We start from the raw sequence: 24,228 nt of genomic DNA on the forward strand, positions 1-24,228 counted from the left end.
GGGCTTTGGATGTTTTGTTTCCTCTTTGTTTGGAGTGACAGCAAACCACATTCTGAAACAGAATTAAGGCTCCAAACCAGAAATCTGAGTTAAACCAGAGTATTGTTTCAACCACTTTCTTTCCCTTTTTTTTTTTTCAAATATAATCTTTTATGTCCTAATTCTAACCCTAAATTTTATTGCATTTTAGTGTTTCTAAGTTTGCAATTCATTATCTCTAGAATCTGGTGCAATTGCATTGTTGTTAGTCATATTTTGTTACTAAAAAGCCCTTTGTGATTCTGGTGAATGAAACACTGACAATTTATGTATCTCCTTTGTAAGTTCCTTCAGTTCTTCACTCAATGCCATTGGAGTCACGAAAAGGAGCCAAGTATATAACTTTATGAAATTGTATTGTTTCACTTAGCTGTACTACATGTAGTGTCCTACTATTGCCCATTAGTACTTGAAGAGATTTGCCATCTTCTTCTCTCTGATTATTTTAAATTTATATTTTATGTTAAACCAATTCAATAATTTTAAAAATTCTAATTATCTTTAGTTTTACTTTGTCAAGATTTGAGTTATTGTCACTTCCATTGTAATTTTTAAGAGGTATGTGGCTTTTTCTCTCTATTTTTTTCTCTATTTAGAACTTAATGCATGGTTAGTCTTATTTCCCTACAACTGATGCTTCTTGGTAGAAGTTTACTACTATTTAATAATATTGCAGCCATTCCAAAATGAACAACTCATTCTGAAGAACTAAGCTTTATAAAAAATCTAGACAATCAGTAAACTGTAAATCCTCATTTGTGCATTCATTATGGTATTTTTCCTTCAGACTCTATGCAATACACTAAAATCCATAATCCTGGGACTTTAATGACTTAGAAGTTTGTGGTTTAAGTAGTACCATAGGTAAAATTAACATCTCTATTGTCACAGCCTCCCTTTCACATCTGCTGACATTACTTTCATTTCTAACATCTCATCTATCTGAAGACTAATTCAAATTGAGAGATTTCTGTTTTCAGCTTTTGATGTGTTCTGAGTTTTCTCACTGAAATTAAGACACAGAAGTTTCAGGAGTTGGAAATCTTCATTAAGAATGTGTATTAAATAGTCCTTTTTCCAGTGCCTTAAAAGAAAATAAAAGCCCCATAAATCACTTCCTCCTTTCTGAAAAGGGTGTTACCCTTTAAAACAGTTCTTAGAAATTATTCTCCATAAATTTGGTGCATCTTTAATCATTAGTCATCTTCTGATATTTTTTTCTCTCTTTCATTTCATTCTCTGTTGTCTCAGCTTTGTCCTTCATTATTAATGCAAGACCATTAGTAACATGATCAGAGGAGAGAAACTGTTAGCAGTTCTCTTTTTGCTTTTTGGAGGTCACTCCTCTGCTCCTATTCTGATGATCAGTAGAAGTGTTTGCTGTTAGTTTGAGTTTCTCTATGCTCTATTTCATCCTTATTTCAAAGTCCAAGTGGAAACCCTTCCCCCTTTTTACCATCCTTTCCAATTTTCATGACATTAGATGTTTCTCAGATTCATTACATCTTTATTCCCTATGTTAATATTTTGAGGGTTTAAAATTATTTACAGTTACTTTACTGGATCTATTGCAACACCACTTCTGAACCTTACTTGCTTCTTTGTTGTTACAGAAGACTTCTGCTACTTGGATCTTCTGGCAAATAGGTTCATGTATTGGCTTTAACCATTAAAAATATTGCATAAGTGTTTTTGTATTTTTTGTATTTCAAGTTTTCTTATACTTACCTTTTTTTTAAATGTATTTCACTATCTGTTCTTCATATTACATTAGGGGAATTCTTTATGCTTTCCAAATATACTTTTTTTTTTCTTATTTCTCAAAACACAGTCATAATTCCACACTGTGAAAAGAATAATTTTTCCTTTTCAAAATATGTCCCATAAAAGCAACCAGGACTAATTGTTGAAATCATAGATCATCAATTTCTTGCCTTTTCTAGTATTTTCCCAGTATTACAAAGTCTAAGGATTCTCTGAGATCCTTCCAATTCTGTGACCCACCTCTCTTTCAAAACAACTTTTCCCCCCTTCCCCCATGTCTGCAGGCTTGTTCCTCTTCATTAATATATTCAAACTTAATCTCTTCCATCTGGCAGCCCATCCTTTGGGCTGCAGTCTGAGGATCTTATATATGTACTGCTACTCTCCACAGTTCATTTTTGTCACTACTTGCTGTAGCTGTAGGTGACACGTAGCAAACTGCACCTTGTTCCCAAACAGGGACTGGGTTTTACAGCAATGCAGCTGTTGTCACAGATGCTGAATACACACAGGATGGAAAGAGAGTTACAGTTTAGGACAGCTAGTATTCTTAAGTCCAAGGAAAAACGCTTCCCATGCTCTTCATTGCAGCTGTGGCCATAGGAGTTAACAGAAAATGTTTTCAAAAGCTCTCTTTTAAATGTTCAATCTATGGAGATGTGAAAAGGCAGGGAGGACTTTGCTGTGCAGGCTGACTTGACATTCCTCTTAATTGTTTTTCTGGCAAAGCACGCCACAGTTTCTCCTCTGAGAGGATAATTGAGCTATCTGAAACACTTTAGTCTGTCTCAATAATCTTTGTTCCCATATACATGGAAGATGTGTGTGGTATGGCAGTAAAGAATATCATGAAGAATTCTGGGCAGATCTGAGTTTTAAAGCAACCTGCATTTGAGAGATTTCAAAGCTGTTTGCTCCAATTTATCAAAGTCCATCTTGGCTACCCAGGGCAGCATAACACCAGTTTGCCTTTCCATCCCGTGCTGGCCAAGAAAAGTGTATTTGAAATAGGAGAACATACACATCGAGCTGTCAAGTGGGCACCAGTGATGACAGTGGCAGTGAAACAAAATTTGTAATCCTTCAGTATGTAGTACAATATGGCTTGTTCCATTAAAACATGTATTTTATATTTGTCTGTATTAACTATATGAAGTACTGCAGATCAGAAATTTGGGATTAAGTTACAGCACCATACCATTCCAAATATTTTTTTCATTGTTAGAAGCCTTGTAGTATTACTTGTTTCATGCCAGTTCTCATTATGATGAGAAAGGTTTATATTGGATTATATTGGATTATACTGTAGTTTGTAAGGAAATAATCTCTGACAGTTAAATTTATCATGTGGAGTTCTTTGGGTCTGTGTTTTAGGATACATTTAAAATAGCTGTTCAGTTAGAAGGATATAGATATATATTTTTCTCTTTTCTTAAAAGTCTTTAGAAATAGCTCATAAATGATGATATAAACTTTTAGTTCTTAAAAAAAATTTCATAGCATTGTGCTTAATAACACTTCTTCATTCAAACAAACCTGATTCAAAATGTCACTTGACTGGTATAAGATATGGAGGAATGAGGAATTACATGTAATCTAGTTGGCTGTGGAAATAAGGATTATTAATAATACACATTATAAGGAAAAGTAAAGCCTATTGAAATATTGTCCTTGTCACAAAAAATAAATTACTAAAATTACTTGATTTAGTCAAGTCACTTTAAAAAATGCATTGTAGCAGAAAGAGTTATGGGCGATTTGCAGACATGCTCTCTTCTAGGACTGACTTGTGCCTAGTACATCATTAGAGAATATAGAGAATATAGTTCTACTTAATTTACAGCCATCATTTAGAACTACCTAACAGCTACCTAAATTTCTCAAAAATCTTAAAGCCTGAATGATATCCACAGGATTAGAGTATAAGCATTTCTAAAGTACTGTAATCTATGGGCCAGGCAATTAAACACTGATTCAGCCCATAATGCTTGACTTAAAGCAGGTTAAATTCCAAATTTTAGGCTGGAACTGGTGCCACAGTATTCTACTTAGTAGTATTTTTAATATAACCTAGAGATATAATAATACAACGTTTGAGGAAAATCGCACTTTTTTTGGCCTGTTATTCAAGTGATGAAGCTCAATCATTCAAAACTTTTTTTAAGCATAGATCTATCATCTTTTGAGTGTCTGCTTTCTTTCTAACAACAGGGTAGGAAAAGCATCTTGTCTTTTTGTTGATAATGCTGCTCAGAGTCAAAAATCAATCTTCAATCAACTAGTTAAGATTCAGAAACCTTTTCTTCAGGGTTGAGATACCAACTTCCAGTACCTGGAAGCATGTAGTAACATTGTGGGATAGACTTCTGTAGGAAACTGTAACAAGAAACTTCAGTTCTGTTTTTAAAAATCATATAGTTTGTGATTAGAAATGATGTTTCTGTTCTTTTTTCTCAAAAATTTGAATTTTGCACCATTCTTATGTATTTCAAGCTTCAGTCCCTGGTGAACTTATAATGGTTTTTTGGATCTGTAAAATAGACTTAATCCTCTGAAAATTTCATTACTTTCTTACTTAACACCTCATTAAAAGTGGCTTTAAAATCTGGCTTGTGTTAAATTGAGAATATACAGTAATCTTAGACTAATTAATCAAAGTAATGAATTCCCAGATTAAACATAGAACAAATAAAAACGTACATTTTTTAGTCTGAATATTTCCTAATTTCATGAAGTATTTTATTCTTACATAGAACATTCTTATCAACATTAGTGGTTTTCTTATTACTGCCAATGCACATAATTTCAGAGATCTCCTTTTTTTAAAAGGGTTTCATTAATATTTTTACTTCTGTCCTCTCATTACTTACTCTGAAATGGAATTATAAAGGGAAGGTTTCTTGCCTTTCAAAAAACCACTGAAGTTGCCTCCTTGCTGCTTGTGAATAAGTAAAATGCCTGTTCCTCAAGGTAGCCATAAAAGTAGGACCTTCAGGCAGATTCAAGAAGCATGTTGTGAAAATGACATTCAGAATGCAAAAACACAGCAGCATTGACTAAAAAGTATGGTGTGCTGCTTCTGAAAATGTGTTAGTGGCTAGAAGGTAGGATGCTAGATCCACTCCCCATGGTGCCCTGCCCTCCAGAACTGATCCAGGTCTCATGACAGCAGTTAGTAAATTTGGACAATAACTAATGAAAGCATTAAAAAAAAAGTGTTTAAGTGGACTATTAAAGAATGAAAATGTCTGACCTACATTAGCACATTTCTACTTTTCCTCTGGAAACGGCTACCAGCACATAGCTGCTCAAAATGAAGGCAATAGGGAAAACAGTGGCTGAAGAAATAACTAGAAAAATCCAGCAGAGACTTATACCATACTCATGAGTTGCAAAAATTCTTTCTCTCTTTTTTTTTCCCCTTTTTCTCTTTGTCTTTTGATCACACATGTCTAGGGCATTACAGATAGATTGAAATTGACTGGTTTAGAGCAGTGGTTCCCTAGTTAGGATCTACCAGGTCATGGCCTGCAGAATAATTTTAGATGTATAGTGTGTTCAGTTATGAGTTTGGTAATAAGGATGCATCCATAAACATTTTACATTCTTCCTAGTGATCCAAAAAGCTTTTAAAATGTTGGCTTAGAATGCTGCTTTGCCCAAATATCTCACAAAAGAGATGTGGGAGATTTGTGTTGGTAAGGTCAAGAAGTTGTCTGAAAGTGGAGTTGGTCAACTCTTCAGAACCAAAGCTGAATACCAGATGATTATATATGTGTACTTTTTGGCTTTAATGTAGATTAACAATGGCTTATATAATTCTACTGGAGTTTAATATTCTTTTGAATGTAAAAAGGCAATGTTACACTAAGATGGCCATGGTTGTTAATGGCTTGTATTAGCTGGGAGCTATAAAATCATCCTAGTACTCTGTTAGTGCTGGAATAATAATTTACCAAGACAATTACCACATGGTGGAACTTTTTTGCTGCTCTAATTCAGTGTTATTAATAATGAATAAAATTGCAATTTTCTCAGGTTGCTAGGGGCAGTGGGGAATTATTTCAATGAATATTTCAGCACATTAGTTTAATCATAGTTCCACAAAATTCAAGTGGGCAATATTTTATACTTTTAAGTTCGGTCTGCTAAGGGACCATAGTCATTAAATTGCAAACTATTCGCACTGAGGTCCATTCTATGATTTACAAGCCTTGTTAAAAACACTGTAAAAGAAAGCAAGCTGTGCCATTAATACTTGTAATTTGATGCTGCATTTGTTAATGGGTTCAGTGTGATTAATGTTTTTAGCAGCAGGCAGAACACTTTGAGACAGGCGGCGCTGGGGTTTATAATACATAAATGCATGTAAAGAAATGCTAGAATATTGTAAGTTTTAGTAATACATGTTTTTACAAGATTGTATTCCAGAAATGGGAAAGCAGCAGTGCAATTATACAATAATGTATGTAAATACAGTTCAAGCTGTGGTAGGTGCTGATGTGTGTGTTCTTTATTTTCCAGCCAACTGCATGACTTCTGGCGCTTGGATTACTGGGAAGATGATTTGCGCCGACGGAGGAGATTTGTTCGCAATGCTTTTGGATCTACTCATGCTGATGCTCTCCTAAAAGCTGCAGTGGAATATGGTCGGTATTAACTCAGCTTTAAAATATAGCTCATGATGCTTTCTTGATGTCCATGAATGCCTCAGAATCATGTCCCTTCTTTCTCAAGGACAGTGCTGAGTATTCCTAGGACAACATATCCTTAGAAAAGGAATTCTTTCAATTCTTACACTTTAATGAGCCAGAAGACTTGAGCTTGTGAGCTGTTAAATTCCCTGATCCCCAAGGGATTCACATTATACTCCTCTAGCATTCCCAGACACTAATTTTGAGACACTGGTAAAAGCAACTGAACTTGTCCCTCTGGAGTGACTGAATGAAATAGGTCATCAAACTAATGTGTCATAATAGTTCCATTGGAGACATTTTGTGAATGAGGGATTAAAAAATATCAGAAATTTTATTCTGGCATGCAAATTTCAGCCAGAAGTATTTTTTATGCAAATCATGAAATGCAGTAGAACTTTTTAACAATAATAATTTTTGAGGATAACTTGTGATTCAATAGTGAACTGAATATACAGAAGCTTCAGTTTTAGAAACTGAAGAATTAGATAATGTTTGGTTTTCATGAAGATGTAGCTGGAGTATAAAAGAGGAATGAGGACATGCATACAGATTCCTCTATAACATGTAAAAATTTCATAGGTTTGTGACTTCTGTACAGCAGAACCTGAATACTCCAAAAATCTAAAGCGAATTTATTTCTTGTGTTTAAGCAAGGGTACCTCTCTAGCATATCAAAGAAGGAGATTTTTTAAGAGTATTGTGATGGTTTTCTGGTTTTTTGGTGGTTTGTTTGTTAGTTTGTTTGTTTTAGTGCTGAAAAGAAAATACTATGATTCTTTAGCATTTAGGAGTAAAAAATTGAAGTAATCATTCACAAAGCAAGTTGAACCTTTCACCTGATGTTTAGCCAAAGACTAAGGTTGCCAAAAGTTCTGAATATGATAGATATAAAGTTAACTCTGTATATGACCTACACTTTTCACCAACGTTTGGGTTGTATGAGGCAAATAGCTGGGATCCAAACAAGGTTAGACATATGAATTATTATCTGTGTGCACAGTTATACTAGGAGGTATAACTTAATCCTTACTTAAAGGGGAGGACTATCATGTCCAGGACTTCAAGTAATAAACTTTCCTTCAGCTCAATTAAAGAAGACATTTCCTCCATTTGTATATGATATTTCATATTTGACAAAGGGTTATTTTCTCCATGTTCTTCCAAAATGTCAGGATAGAGATTTTATGAGAGTCAGGTACAAAACTGTGCTAATTGCTGTGTTGCTTTTGAAAGGCAAATAATCACTTAAACCATGGACTTTATATTTCTATAACACCTGTTAGTGCATTCACCATACAGGAAAATTAAAACTCAGATTTATACACAGATGGTGCGCATCAAACTTAGTGGTTACATAAAAATTAACAATAGACTGAAGTTTTCAGAATTTAAAAAATAATTCTAGCTTTTCATATATTTACTAAAATTAACATAGAATTTTAAACCAGCATGCATTAAAGTATTCATGGATTCTATGTAGATGTATTTACTTTTCAGAGGCTTAAGCCTTTGGATTTTAATACTGAAACTTTTAGCTGACCTTTCTCTGTAAGAAAACATCCTTAACACTGATGTTATTTTTATGCCTCTTGGTATTACTAATGAGTTGAATAATTTATGAGGTTGTCATGTGAAAAGGATTTGGTGCAGTTTGATGTACTTCTAGCCTCTGGTGTTGGAATGTGATTAATAAAGAGCTAGAGGCAGGGATTTTTTTCGATAGGGCTTAACTTTCATTGTAGTTGGCTTTTTTATTTGCTTTGTTTTGATAATTTTGTTTGGAACGGTTTGATAGTAAAATAGCCCTAGCTTCCAAAACTGAGTATGACATCACGCTACAGAAAATATTTAAAGCATTTTTTAAAAAAATCAGATTACATAGTTTTCCAATAACAGATTTTATTTCCTAACCTCAGATACTTCTCTTGTGAGAAATAAAGTATTCATCAAAGGAAAATTTGTTGGGCATTTTTTCAATTTTTCATCTTGACTGATACATCTAATAAATAAATAAATCTAATAAGTAAATCTGTCTTGAACATCAGTAAAATAGTGGAAACTTACAAGTTTTTGTTATCTACAATGACTGTCCGTTATCGTTTAGGATTCTGTGCATAAATATTGCAGTGGAGGAATGTTTAGTCAAAGCCTAAGTCAGCAAGCTCCTCAGTGTCTGCGATCAAAGGCATCAACTTAAATAGGTCTGATCAGGCATTGCAGAAGAGGGCAGCCAGCTTCAGCTGAGCAAAAATCACAGAGCAAAGATGACAAAATTAATCAGTCATTTCTTTGGCAGTAAATAATAAGATATGCTGAGGATTGCAGATGAGAGAATTATCAGATTCCTTGGAGATGTGCGTGCTTAACACCTGATTTATCTGAGCTTGTGCAGCCATCAAGATATGACCTTGATAGATAAAAAAGTGCTTTACAGCTACTCTGGTATTAAATCATATTTGATGTTGGATGTATGGATACTATAATTATATTATATTTGCAGTCATTAAGGAAGGAGTCTTGGAAATGAAAGCTATGTCTGTGATCTATATGTTTGTTTTAGAGAAGTAAAACAAATGTTAAATTCTACCTAGACGGCCTTAAAAGAGAAGTGTTAATTTTAGATGATAGTGACTTCTTTCTGTAGGAAACATTCAATGTTGTACTATTGGGAAACAGTATTTTCTCAAAAAATTTCTGTCACAATGAAGTTTCTACTTAACTACAATCTGTTAGTCAGCTCCTGTATGCATGTTTGGATTTTCATTTTTCATAAAATATATTATGGGTGCATATTTGTATGTGTGTGGGCATATGTCTACATATGAATATATGTTCAAAGTACCTGACAAGTAAAAAACATTGCAATGAGAAATTATAACATATTTCTATGCCTATATAAACTGTGTGAAAAATTACAGCAGATTCCTATGGCTATATACTTAGCTGTCCCTTGAGACTCTTTGCATCTCAGTCATAGCAGCATTTACAGGAGTTTGACTAGAGAATTTTTTCTTTTGGATTAGTCTCCACCATTTCTAAGACTTTAATATTAGGCATTAGATTTGTTTGTAATCTGTTAAAGTTACTTTCATACCCTTTCATTTCATATGTAAAATGCAAGCATAATTAGTTCAACATTGTATCTGCAGTGCCCTTTTGTTTTAGTTAAATTATTACTTGAATCAAAATATAGCTTCACTTCTCTCTTTTGTGTAGCTGAAGAGATGCCACTTACTGCAGTATAAAAGTGAAAACTAAAATGGAATTTGAATTACCTGGAACTTTTAGTAGAGTTTTAATTTTATAATGTCTATAACTTCAACAATTCTTATTCTAATTTTAGATGGAATTTCAATGTAAATAAGTATATTGTAACTGAAAAGAAAGAAAAAAGAAAAGATTGTATAAATGATTATGTACCCTACTTTTCTTCCCCAAATTTTACTATGATGGATATGTGAAATATGCAGATATGACCCAATTCACAGAGATTCTGTGCATGAGGTGAAAGAACTGTCTCTTCTAGTTAATCAACTTAACAATTTACAGTCATTGGAGATTAGCATAGAGGAGACACAACTGCACCACCCTGCCAGTGAGATAGAATACTGGTCCACAAAGGTCCATCTAAGTTCCTTTATTAAGATTTGGTCCATCAGCCTTTAAAGGTCCACAAACAATTTATACATAGAGGGAGTACAAGAAGGGCTACATTTTCTAATCTACACTAAAGTAAATGAGAATGAACTCAGTGCCCACATTCTAAACATACATGTGTTAGCTGGTCAAGTACATCTAGGGTATGTGCTCAGAATATTTAGCCTGTTAAGCTGATTAGCGTGACAGATCCTAAATGCTTAGAATGAAAAAGAAAATAAAAAATAAAAATGCCTTCATAATGTAGTATGTTCAGGTTCTGAAATAAAGCCACAGATATATGTACAATATAGCCATATATGGCTTTTGAACTTGCATATGTGTTTAGATATCTAATTAGCAACCTTATTTCAAGGGCAGTTCTAGCCAAAGCAGACTCTGACTCCTTCTGGGACTTGTTGTTAGTGCTCTGAGTTTCACCAAATACTATGTTTACTCATCACTAGAAATAAATTTTTATTACACAAACACAATTTAAAAGCATCAGGTTTGGCAATCTGGGATGTTGAAATCTGAAATCTGTTTTCATGACAGCAGATGAATTTTGATGGACCTTAAAAGAATGGCAGGAAGGATTCCTTCAGGCTGCTGAAGGACCAGATTATCTAACAAGCAAGAGCTACCTTAGAAGCAAGGCTGTGTGCATTCCTGCTATGAAACTGAGGGTCTGAAGTTCACAGGAACTCAAACAAGGGACTGTCTTCAGAATGGGACATCTGGCTGTTCCAGAGACCCTAAAGGAAGATTCAATTTTTTCAGGGTCCTCAATGTTAGAGAAATACCTCAAGATGAAATTTCAGAAACACTAGCTCTAGAGCAGCACCACAGTGCTGAGAAGTCCAAAGCAGTTGATTTCCACAGCTCCTGAGTTCCATCTCATGAGCTGCTGGGCTCCCTGCCTTCTGCAGGCAGTGTTAGAGGAAGGTAGAGGGAAGAATGTCCAGAGAAATTGGCAAGAAGCTATGCACAAAATGCTGTTCTAGATAGCTAAGCTAGTGTCTTAGAAACTTACCAGACATTTTCAAGTAATAAGACATGTGAGGAAATCAGAATGTCCCATGAACTGGAGATGCTAATTTCATCATCTCTGTTCAGAAGCTTTGCTATAAAACCAAGTGCCCTATTCTAAGAAGTCTGAATGTGTACCTAAAAGCTAGTCTTCGTTTCCATTCTGCATTTCAGGTTCTACACTTTGATATATTAGATTGTTGATGCTAATGGCATTGTTCAAAACATAAAGGTGTCTTTTGCTGGTGAAAACACTTCAATTTTTGCAACAAATTCAAGACTGCTTGTCAAAGTTACTGAATAAATTATATACATCTAAAAGAGTTATATGACTTTTTCTCAACTTCATAAGGTTCTCAGACTTTATTATTCTTTACCTTATAATTTTTCTGTGCATATTGAAAATGCCTAGTGTATTTCCAGAACAGTTTTGACAACACTGGTTTCAGAACCATAAGAAAACTTGTTCTTTTTTTCAGTAACTGGTTCAAAAATGAAAGCAAGTTCAATCAACTGATAGTGAATCATTACTTGTCAGAGTTTTGCTAGCAGGCCAACTAGATGCATAAAATCCAGTTATTTTCCTAGGTGTATAGCAGTGAAAATATTACATATGTACCATGTAAGAGGTTAAAGATCAAATTATGCTTTCGTTTTGTCTATGAAATATTGCTTTCTTATACTATATCTATATGAACAGCTTTGTTGCCCGGGTTTAGTTTTATAGACCCTTTTGTTGGGTTTTTTCACATTTTCTTTTACTTCTAAACTGATCGAGGCATCTGTTGGTTGCCAGTAATAGGATAAAAGGCAACAGGAACAAACTATTTTTTACTGTCATGGTGGTGAAACAGTGGACAGGTTGTCCAGAGAAGTTGTTTGGTCTCCATCCTTGGAAATACTCTGAAAATCAAAAAGTATTTATGCAGAACTATATGGCCCCCTTGAGTCTTCCCTCCTCAAGAGAAACTAAGAATATCTACAGAATATCTGGATCAATTTAGTAGTAAAAGTAAATATAAAAGAAGATCTATGTCTCTCTTGTTCTGGGGAAACCAGAACTGAATGCAGAAATCCAGGTGTGACCTCACCAAGGCTAAGCAGAGGAGAAGGATTACCTTCCACAACCTACTGGCAATATTTTGCCTATTGCAGCCCAGGATAACATTTCCCATTGTTGCAAGGACCCATTGGCAGCTCATGCTCAGTCTGTCCCTCCACACCCCCAGCTCGATTTTTCAGAGCTTCTTTCCAGCTGTGTGACTCCCAGCAGGTACTGGAGCCTGGGCTTGTTCCTCCCCTGATGCAGGACTAAGTTCTTCTTGTTGAACTTTTTGAGGCTCCTGTGATCCCATTTTACCAGCCTGTTGAGCCCTCCCCCCCGCCCCCAGCATACCAGTCACTCCTCCCAGTTTCTTATCAAGTGCAAACTTGCTGAGGGAACTCTCTGCCTCATCTTTAATGAAGATGTGAACAGGTGTAAAATGCTTCTAATACCAATTTTCTCATGTTCAGTATAATAGTTATTATTGCTGAAATTGAGTTTGTTGTAACTGCATAAGCCAAGACAATATTTTGATTGTCTTCTTTTTCCCCCTCAGTTAATGCATTATCCTAAAAATTAGTCACATGCACTACTACAATTTCATAAAATATGTAGTTCTGGGGAAATACAGGGTGACCCTTATCTAAGATCATTCCCCAAGCTGATATTTATTTAAGTAATGCCTTAAGTAAGAATACATTAGAGCAACTGAAGAATGAAAACTGTTTTCTAAAAAGGAACCTTGTTGCCTTACCCCATTCATTCACACAATTTTAGTCTGTAAGTAAATTGATGACCATTAATTGTGAGCAGCTTTAAGAAATAGATTCGACTTTGTGGGCAGTAAAACACACATACTTAATGTTCAGTGGTGAGCATTTTAAGACTATGTATAAAGTCATTAAATTAACTCATAACAATTCTTCCATGTGCCAAGTAAGTCCTAAATGGGATCATGCTGCCATGTGAAACAAGCATGTAAACATTTCTGCACCTAAAATAATACTTCTCCTGTTACAAAACTTCCTTTCAGTATGTGAACTAACTTCCACATTGATTGTGAAATCTCCAGTGCACTCTGAATGAGTTTATATCTGAATTGTGTGCCTAAAGGAGTCACAAAAATCTTTTTTTTAAGCACAGCAATTTAAGATTTTCATCTCTAGCTTTATAATTGTAGCCCAACAGTGCCATCCACTGCTTCACCAAATAAACTCCCAAGTATTTCATCCTCACAGGATTCTAAGGAAAATATTATATGATCAATTTTTTCTCTTAATATTTTATATGGTGATTGCAAGATACAGTTTTGTCTAAAGAAATTCTAGGACAAACTTTACACTGGGTGCTAATTGAAGGATCTGTGAAACAAAATCTTAGTAGTGAGAATAATTAAATCTAAAGTACTAGATTTAACTTGGTCTTCTTTATAACATTTCCCACCCCATTTCCCCCCAATCATAAATATGCTCTCATTAAATATATATCATAAATATATTTACCATTATGGTAATTATTTTTCTTAAAACCCACTGAATTGTAATGAAAGGCACCTTCAAGATGTAAATGGTAATGGGATTTGCTTGGGTGGAGTACTGAACATTGCTGTGTTGAATTTTACTGAGCACTCAGTGTCAGAGCTTCTGCTCCCTGACTAGGTCATAGAAATGAGTTGCAATTGCATCCTATCAGTACTTGCTGTCTCTAAATATCTTCTGCCTGTTGTATGTTATTTCTAGCATATTCATAGGAATTTTTATGGCAGCTTTACTCTAAGTTGTAAGTACAAATTCATTGAACAGTATTTTTTTGTAATTATTCCCTTAGCTCTTGAATGTCAGAAGCTCTCTTTTGACTCTAATTCAAGTTTTTCACAGAGCTAAATAGGATATGAAAACTTTTCTCTCTAAACCTCTGTGTTTGGTTCCAAATGCCTTTCCTCTGAGATTTTTAGGTTATCCAGCATGACCTGGGTCTTAGCTGCTGTTATTGGTCTGAGCTAATAGATTTTACTGCAGAACTTGCTGGCTTTTTACCAGCAGTTAACATAACTACCTGTTTCTTCATCTGAAAGTATATGACCCCAGAATGTTCTAGAAGCCATGAAATTGGCCTGCAAAACCATTCCTAAGATCTAAAAATTGGAACCATTGTCATTCTTGGAATTCTAGCTGCATTTTTCTTCCTTCCACAGTTAAATTTTCTGTATAAAGAATACACAATATCTGTCTGTTCTGCCAAATGAAAGTAAATTATTTACCAAATCCAGTAAATTGCTATGATGGGAAATGTTTTCAAACTCATGTGAACATTGTATTTGTTCTATTTATTCATTTCTATATCTATCTGACAAAGAAATAGAAACTCTTGACCCGTGAATATTCAGTGAATCTCATAGAAACATTTCAGAAGAACATTCTGTCAGTGAAAGTCTAATAATAGTCCTTCAGAGTCCTTCAAACCTGGGTGAATGTAGGTCTTGGGACTCAGGTTTTAACATGTGTTTTTCTAGTTTCCTATTTTCTGTGCTTTAAAACTCTGCATTAAGGAGTAACAGCACTTTAAAAATCTCCTTTGGCAATAGTTAAAAACACAAAATACTCCTTTCCTGAGTTTTCTCACTCTTATTCTCAATGTCTTCACTGCAGGACCCCATTCTCCACTTTGTATGTAAGCGGGAATATATATCATTAGTGTTCTCTGAAGACCTGGCAAGGACAGCATGTCAAGCACATGACTGGAATGGAGGGGCATTATTTCAGCAGTGCTGTAACCTTTGCATAAGGATAATTAGGAGATCACACTGTAGTTCTAAAAAGACTTTACTGTCCCACTCTTTCTGATGGTCAGTAAGAGATGTGAGAGGCTTTTAGGCACTGGGCTGAAGTGTTTATGAGCCTCTGGGCTACTTGCAAGGGTTAAATCAACAGAAGAGTCTAGGAATCTCTTCAGTACTGGTGATTCCTTGTCTTTCCCAAAGAAAAGGAAACTGATAGTACAGATTTTGAAAATAAGGGAATTAATTTTCAGAGACAGTATATATTTTAAGATTCCCAAGTATTTTTACTTATCTTTTTACATTGCACTACTTAACATTTATCACATAAAATCTATTTCTATTATATCACGTGAAAATTCTGGTGGACATTTTATGTATAGAGTAAGACTTGTACACAAGAAATGAAGATTTAGGTATATATGCAATGGCTATTCCATATCCTTACAAGTAGAGTGAATTCTTCAATACCACTTATTTTGTGTGTTTCATTATTTTAAAGTGTTAATTTAGAAATACACACAAAAAGTACCAGTGTAATGAGATAAATCGGATTTTCTTGTGAGTTTCAGTGTGGTGCATGTTACAGGAAGGGATGAGGATGCACCTTGTGAAAGAAAACAAAATACATTTTATGGAAAAAAGTTCTCAAATACAGTACTAGCCAGCATGATAAGGAAAACCCCTTGTTAAGAATTCTATCAGCCAGCGTATTATGCATGTTTCCAGTTGCTTAACTTTCTTTTTCATATCATGTGCATTACATAATGACATGAAGTTTTTCTTATCCTTACAGTGTGCCTAAAGAGTACACCTCCTGGTATGTTTGCATAACTTCCTGAACATCATCTACAATAGATACACTTTCACAGCTGAAAGAACTGTGCATAAAACTCGCAAAGTCTTCTATTGGTGTCTTTTTTGCTGAATAGCACAAATCATTCAAATTTTTCCCTTAAAAAGCTGATCACATTGGCTAAATATCATCTGAGCTGTCATCTAAATGGAAAGATCATGTTGCTAGTGCTTGCAAATTTAACATAAGCATAGAAATTTTGCAAGTATCCCTGCAGTTGCATGCAAGATTTGTGCTCTCTTGTAATATTTGTGAAGCCGAATGAAAGACGTCACAGACCCCACGTGGCACCTTAATGGAAAGTGAAATAAAACAGTGCTCTTCTTTTTTCTTTACTGCTGACTTCTGCTTAGATTTTTGTGGGTTAGCTCTTCTTAATACACACTCAGAGCTTCTACCTGGGACAGTGATTACTGTTCACCCATTTCAATTATCTCATTGAGTTGTTTTAATGATAGACCCTCAGAATCTCATGTCTTGTGTACCACTACTCTTTCATTCTTCGTCTGCTGGTCTGCATGAAACAAAGATGTTCTATAACTGCAGCTAATTTTGCTTAAAAAAAAATTTAAAAAAGTAATAATTTAAAAAATGGAGTAAAATTCTGTTCCAAATCAAGACAATTGCAAAGCTTTGATTTTAATTTGATAAATAATTGCTATCTGAATAGATAATTTTGATATATAACTGCTATTGCTTGATAGTTTCCAGCTTGGAGGAGCTTATGTATTTACAGCAGCCTGGCCCAAACATAAGGGCTGTCTGCTGCTACTAGAGAGTAGTCCCTTAGCAGCTCTAAGATTTAAACACAAATATCCCAGTGTTAGAACCACCATGAAGCTCACAAATGTGCATATCCTGTGGGTGCTGCCATTTGTCTGGTGTTGCTATAGGCATTGATCTATGCTGAAATAGAAGCAATTCTTCCCACCGGTTACTTTAGCTGCTGAGTGAAAATATGCAAACCAGTTCTGGAGATGGGTGAGGAAAAAATTGCATTTGAACACAGAATAGCCACAGCGCAGCACATTGAAGCAGTGGGAATCTAGAAAGTAAATCTAGATGTTCTAATTACATTTTTATATTGACAAATTTATTATTTATATATGACATTGACAATCCTTTAAAGAAACATTATGTTCTGTGGCATTGTGTCATGTTTAGGAGATTTTGTCTGAGTAAAGACTGCATAAGATGGTTTTTCTGTATGCTTCAGAAGAGTTTCACTTGAAAAGATTACCATTCCAGAAATATAATGTAATTTCAGATATAATGGCAAATGGGTCTCTCAAAGCACTGACCATGAGCTATTGAAGCTTTCTTCTGTAAATAAGTTGTTTTGATAGAAATTGAAATGGTTGCATACCTGCTGGAATTATGATAGCTACTATAAAAATTTTAAACTTACTTCCTATACATTCATTACCTACACTAGGGAATTTTTTTTCCTATTCTATTATGTCTATGTACTGTGGCTGTTTCCAAAGAGCCAATCTTTTTTGGATCTGAGAGCAAAAGTATAAGTGATGAGGGGCAAAATTGCCTTCTAGCAAAGACATAATCACTCATAGCTACAGAAAGGGGAAACTGAAAACATGCAGATGTGTAGTATGCATTTTCTTTTAAAAATATTCAGGTTTGGACCAGTCACGCAGTTTGGAGACTCTAAGTTTTAAACCCTGGTTTGGGAGGTAAGATCATATTTCATAGAATAATAGAGTGGCATGAGTAAAAAGGGATCTTAAAGATAATGTAGTTCCAAACCCTTATCATAGAGAAGGTTGCCACTTTCTTTTCACAGAATTTCATGAAATGCCATGCCATTTCTTCCACGTTACTGCATTATCAAGCATTTGTATTTTCAAACAGCATTTCATTTCTTTCCAGGGTTTTACCATTGTTAGCCTTTTCAATTAGATTTTTTTTAAATTAAGGCAAGCATATGTGGGTGCAGTTCCCCAGTATGGAGTGTGCCAGTTTTGAAGTCTGACAACACTGATCCTGGCTTTAAGGTCTGCAAGCAGATAGTCAGAACATGTTTTTTTCCTGGGGAATGTTGCTTGGGAACTAATCTAAAACTTTCCAGACATAATCCAGGCCTCAACATTAAGACGTGGCATAGGCATGTTTTTCACTTTTATGTAATCTTAAAAAGGTTTTATCAGATGCTATGTCAAAAGCATACAATGCCTTATTTAGCAAATTTATTCCATTGTTTCATTATCATGTCATCCATATTGAAATTCAATCACCTTTTCTTTCTTGCCTTATTAATTAAATTTTCCTATTTGAATAGTTTGGTTTCCCTCTTCAGTGGCCTGTCTTAAGGAACCTTTGCTTACATGTGAATATCTTGAATCAAGAATAAATGAAATTCCTTTTTGCTGTCAAAACCAAATTGTGAAAACACATTGCATGGCTTTGAAAATCAGTACACTCTATTAGCAGACCTGTCAATATAAAAAGTGCATTCCATTTCCACCTCTTGCTCTAATAACCTTTTCTGTGTTACTCAGAGGCAGTTCACATAATCAGAGTATATTGTCAGCTTACTGGAGTTGGGGAAGCATGAAATGAAAATCGCGTTAATATTGATCCAATTCTCTTACTTGCAAGTGTCCTTGATGTCCTTTCCACTGAGCAATAACTGTTGGTGTGATGTAGATATTTTCCTCTCAGCTATTACTGTACTTTTTTTAAATGACTAGAAACACATCTAGGAAAATTTTATTGCTCTTAATTGTTGTTCTTGTTTATCATATTTGCCTGTTAAAATTATTCACAGAAGAATTTGGTTTCTTTCTGCAATTTGTCAAACTACAGTATATGCCAAAATGCTGCCCTTCACACTATCAGGGATTTGTAAAGGTTGTCAGTCATGAAATATGAATCCATTCCTCTGTGTACAAGTTGCAGTGGCTAACTACATCTTAATCCAAATATAAACATTTGACTGTTATTAGTTCCCATTCGAGGGACTCCCTCTGGTTCCAGTCAAAGTAGGAGCTGCCTTTCCGGAGCCTGAAATGCACTGGAACATTTGCTGGACTGGGAATATCTGACTCTGTCATCCGCTGGCTGTTTATGGTGGTCAGGGCTGAATCAGTGCAGCATCCTTCTAATATGCTCAGAAATCCTGAAATCTCAAATATATATTATGACAATCTTGACAACTGATAAAAATAAATTTCATGACTGCTCTGAATCTCTCAGTTTCCGTGTCTGGGAACCAAAAAAAAAAAAAAAGGGTGCCCAATGTGGTACTTTAACCTTTATTTTTATGAGGGACCCTTTTTATTAATATAAAACACTTTGACTGCAAGTATTTATTTTTTAAATAGCCCTCAGCCTTATCTGAGAAACATGTTTGTTTTGGTCTTGCCTCTATTCTCCATCTCCTCGTTGGCATAGTCTGTGTCAGTCTCCTTTTGAAGTGCAAAATAACTGAGAATGTGAAAAGGAAAACATATAAAAGCAGCAAAGTATCTGTTTACAAATTACTTATATGAAGATGATGACTTGTTCAGATATTAGGTATAAAAAATAGAGAAAAGTGGGTGGAATATCTATGATTAAATTTTCAGGTATTTATCCGTTAGAGAAAGCAAAAATGTGATTTGGTTTTACTTTTGCTGGAAGTAATTTCCAATACAAATATATGCAAATTTTAATTTCTATGAATTTTCATAGTTTTTTTTCCTCATTTCTTCAAAGATCCCTAATAATGAAAATGTGATTTAGCTTTCTCTGTTTTTTATTAAATCTATTAAAACCAGCCTTCCTTTATCAACAGTCACTTCTCTGATTCTCTGGGGAAACTAAATTATATGCCAGTCAAAGCTGCCCATTCCAGAAGCACATTGCAATTTAAATAAGAACCCCAGCAGGCACAGGTGGGGACAGCTTGTTGGGGTCGGCTGTGATGTGCCAGCCTTGGGCTGCTGTGCAAAGCCAAAGTTCAGTCCCTTGAGCCCACCTAGGGATAGGCGGGGCACGTTTCCCAGGGAGCGAGCACAGCCCGAGGAAGGCTGGCTCCGTAGTCCTGCAGAAAGATACTAGGCTGAGATAGAGTGGTCACCATGTCGATGATTTAATCTTGCTGGGTTTTGTAGAGGTCAGTTTACAGACTCCCAGGCAGCTGCTCTCCATAACTGTGACCGCTGCGAGGGTACCGGTGCCTAATCGAGTTACTGAAGATTAGCAATGGAAGCTTTATGTATGTTAGAATACATAAAGCAGGAAGACAAATTATCTAGCAAGTCTCTTTTTTCTAAGTATTTTCGAATATTATGAATGTTGAATGAACAAAAAATATAGATAATAGTGGTACATTTTAATTTTGTCCATAAATAAGCTTGGTTCTTCCTGTAGAAGTTAGCTTGTGAAATAAAGAAAAAATCTCTCTCAAAAAAATGCTTTGTTCTTCCAAACTCTGTTGATAAATTATATTTCAACTGTGATACAATTTCATGGTTCGCATCATGAACTGTCAGGTAGCCTCCTGTGAGGAACTAATTCTGAATTCCTTTATTTAACAAATCAGTGGAAACTACCTTATGTGATAAAAATTCAGCAAGAAAATCAGTGTTCTACAGAGCAGTACATACTGTAAGATCTGTAAGGAGTAAAAAGCAAGTTTACCCTTAAAACTTTTTGAGGAGACCTAAGCTTTGCAGAAACTCTACTTTAGCCACTATAAAAGAGAGTTTTTAATTAAATGCAGCATTTTACTGTAAAGAGAACAGACTTTACTTATGTCAAATGCTCCTTTAGAAGCCACATAAAACTGTAAAAGACAGTATATGAAAAAGGCTTCTTATAGAAAAGAAGAACACCATCCCATGAAGCAGATTTCCAGATGTTTGGAAACATTAGAATTTCCTGTCAGTATATTTAGGTAACATTAAAATGAGGTTAACTTTCCATTCTGCCATCTCTCTTCAAACATCAAAGAGCACTCACTACATAAATTGCCTTATCGGTAATTCGTTGAAGTAAACTATGGAAACAACTTTATAAGAAGCAGTAGTCTCCTTTTGTTGGCCACAGTATTACCAAGCAAACTTTTCTTAGAAATAACCACATTTTTTAACCTCATTTTTTACTAAATGCAGAAAGAAAAAATATAAAACACTGTATTTGGATATATAGTAAATGAATAGAAGGCAGAGCTAGAAACTCCCTTGCTGTGTTCAACTAAATCAGAGTAATTAGTTTAATTTTTTATTAAATAAGTACATAAACATAAAATAAATCAATAATATACTGTGTTTGTACTGCTAATTTTAAAATTTTATTTCAGGACGGGTTTTGTGGATCTGGACCCTTACAGTGTCTTTGAAATGTAGATTGCACCCTAGAACCTGGTGTGACCTACAGAACCCAGTAGGGAATTCATTGATTTAATTGAAAATAGAGACTCAAAAATTCAAATTCAAATAGCATAATAAAAACACCCACCCAGTCCACCCCTGTTTCATGAAGTATTGCCTATATTAAATACTTCTAGTGGCTGTAGCTGAAAATTAACATTAGATTCTCCTGTTCTTATTAGGGAAATTATTAGGTTTCGAGGGGTTGTGGTAATGGTTTTTGTGGTTCTTTTTTGGGGGTGTGTTTTTTGGTGGCTTTTGTTTGGGGGTTTTGTTGTTGTTGTTGTTGTTGTTTTGGTTGTGGTTTTGTTTTTTGTTTGGTTGGTTCTTTTTGACTGCTTAATAGTTTTTAAGGAAATTTTACAGAAAAGTGATGCTACTAGAAGAGAGATTATTGTATTCTTGGCAATACCGAACAAGTTTACTGTGCAGCTCATACAATCTTTCAGACATATAAAATACACAGCTCCCCATGAATATTGAGGTTTTGTAGAGGAATTTTTATTGATTTCTTTTAAAGGTAAGCTATTTTCAGTTATCCTGAAAATACTGCAGAAAGACAGTTAGTAACACGCACATTTACAAAAATAATCAAGTGTAATGAAAGAAGGATTTTTTAACAGCTTATCTCGTCCTGGGCATACATTCTTTTGAAATATATTTAAGACAGAGCGTTTAAGTTTCAAGAAAGTAAGTCACCAAATTCAGCTGGACTTCAGTGCAATCTGAGTGACTTATTGCCTCCAAAATCTTTGCAAAATGTAGTTTTAAGAAATACTTAGCTGCTTGCTTCAAGGCTCCTTTCCAAATCCCAGTCTATCCCTTAAGTCTATCCCTTAAAATATCCCTTAAGAAGGAACTTAATAAGGACAAGAGCTGATAGCATCTGCCAATTCTAGTTCTGTGCCCTCCAGTGTCACAACATTGCTTGCTTGAAATGACATCTAGTTTTGCTTTATGTTTTCTTGTTTTAATGGGTTTGAAACATATTCTAATTAGACTTAATACAATTTAATTTTGTGTCTTCAAAACACAGGCTCCTTGTGTAGTAAAAATTTTGAAATGAAATGTGTGGTCATAGATTTAATTTCATAGTAATTTTGCTGAAGCTTTGAAAAAAATTGAGTTTTGATTTTTTTCCAACACACTGAAATATCAAATATTTATTTATGCATTTCTTCTTTTTATATCACTGTTAACAATAAGAGACATCATTTTAAGTCATATAATTTTTTATTCAGTTTGTTGTCTGGTTTTAAAGAGACAAGTTGTTTTTCTTCTTTCTCTTATTTGGAGAGTTTCTCTTGTTTTAAAACCTTTTTGAAGTTGTCTTGAAATATAAAAATAGAACATCTGTGACAGATCTGTTTTGAACATATTTCACATTTCAGGATCCAAGGAGATCTGGTGGTCTGTGGTATTAGCTTGTTAATTTCTTGATGAATTGCTAGAAAGGCCACGAAGTGCACTCAGTACAGCACGTCTTCCGAAGATAGATGATCTCAAATAAATTCTATTCCCAATCAGTTTTTGATTTGTTAGGTGTTAAACCATTTCTTTGTAAGGACAGTGTTTACAAGCCTTGTAATGAGACAGCCCTGTGAGACCTTACTCTTCTTGCTGTAATTTTGATAAATGGAACTCTAATTCATAAAGGATATAGTGATTGAAGGGCAGCTCCAGGTCCTGTACACTTTCATTTAGATAGATGTTTGGTACAGTACAGCAAAACTAAGGCGCACTCAACAGAGTGATAAATTTTAACAACAGCCAAACCAGAAAGGTTTTTTCCATCAGGACAAAGAAGGACTATCTATTATATTTCATAGAAACAAATGTATTTTTAATACTATAAACCAGAATGGATTTTATATATATTTGTCTTGATGCTAAGCTCCAAATTTGCCAAACTAATTTAATGCCTTCTCCTCTACCATGTTTCTTACACCTGTGTCTGGCAGTATTTCTGTAATCTGGTACACTCGTCACAAACAATTTAAAGTACCCTAAATCTCAAGTTCTTTGGATGTAGTTTAAATGTTAGTAATGATCTGGAGCTTGGGACTTTCTTCCTGGTAATTTAAAAAATATTTTTTCATGCATAAATAATTTTATATAATTGCCACAAATCAGTTACTGCAGAAATGATTGACTCTTACTCCAGATTAGTGCTTTTCAATTAGGTAGTTTGAAGATTATCTCATTTTATAAAGCTCAGAAACTTACATAAAACTGATTAGAGCTACCAAAAAGGAAGGGAACGGTGTTTTGGTGCTTTCTCCCTCCACTATGTTCATCTCAGGCCCAGTCTCCTCTGGTGTCACAACAGTTGAGTATGATGCTCCACTCCCTCACTGTAAACAGAAGTATACCAAGATCCTGACCTACTGATTTAATATGCAGAACGATTCTGATGTAATGCAACTGAAAATCTGTTACCGCACCTTACTTTTTTGTGGTTTTTTCCTAGCTCCTACCATTCTTGCTTTGTTTTGTGACTAAGGAAGAAAAAATAAGTACAAACCAAACAAACTAAAAAAAAAAATCCAAAACTTGTACTAAGACTGGAAACTTTTCCAACAATTAGTTAATTGAACAAGTTTTAAATTGGGAAAATTATTATAGTTAGTTGAATTAAGTAAAAACCTAAACAAGTGAGGTAATGATGACAACTTAATAAGCAAACACAGCAAAACCAAACACAGCGTATTTAAAATACAGCAGCAACATCTTAATCGCTATCAGAATGGTCCTAATGGAGACAACAGCAAACAAGTCCCTAATTTTGAGCTTGGTGAAAAAAAAAATGGGGTTTTGCTTACTTGTTTCTCTTCACCTTTTCAGAGTTCCAGAATGTAGTTTCAGAAACAGCAATTGAGATAATAGCAATAGTATCCAAAAGGCAATATTAGGCCATGTAAAAAAAAACATGAGTTATCTCTGCCTGTGATGGAGTGGCATGGTAGCAGTGATCTTCAAACAGAATAAACCCACCCTCAGAAAGATATGCCTCC

General features: G+C 34.7%; 1 protein-coding gene across 14 annotated transcripts in view; it reads left to right on the forward strand.

The window, feature by feature from the left end:
• Nucleotides 1–24,228, forward strand: part of NBEA (neurobeachin) — a 455,021-nt gene that overhangs the window by 266,225 nt on the left and 164,568 nt on the right. For all 14 annotated transcript variants that reach the window (XM_038127945.1, XM_038127964.1, XM_038127973.1 and 11 more), the window contains one exon: nt 6,328–6,452. In XM_038127945.1, coding sequence (XP_037983873.1) covers nt 6,328–6,452 — 125 coding nt within the window. The remainder of the gene's footprint in view (nt 1–6,327; nt 6,453–24,228) is intronic.

Source organism: Motacilla alba, chromosome 1 (assembly GCF_015832195.1).
Source record: "Motacilla alba alba isolate MOTALB_02 chromosome 1, Motacilla_alba_V1.0_pri, whole genome shotgun sequence".
NCBI lineage: Eukaryota > Metazoa > Chordata > Aves > Passeriformes > Motacillidae > Motacilla > Motacilla alba.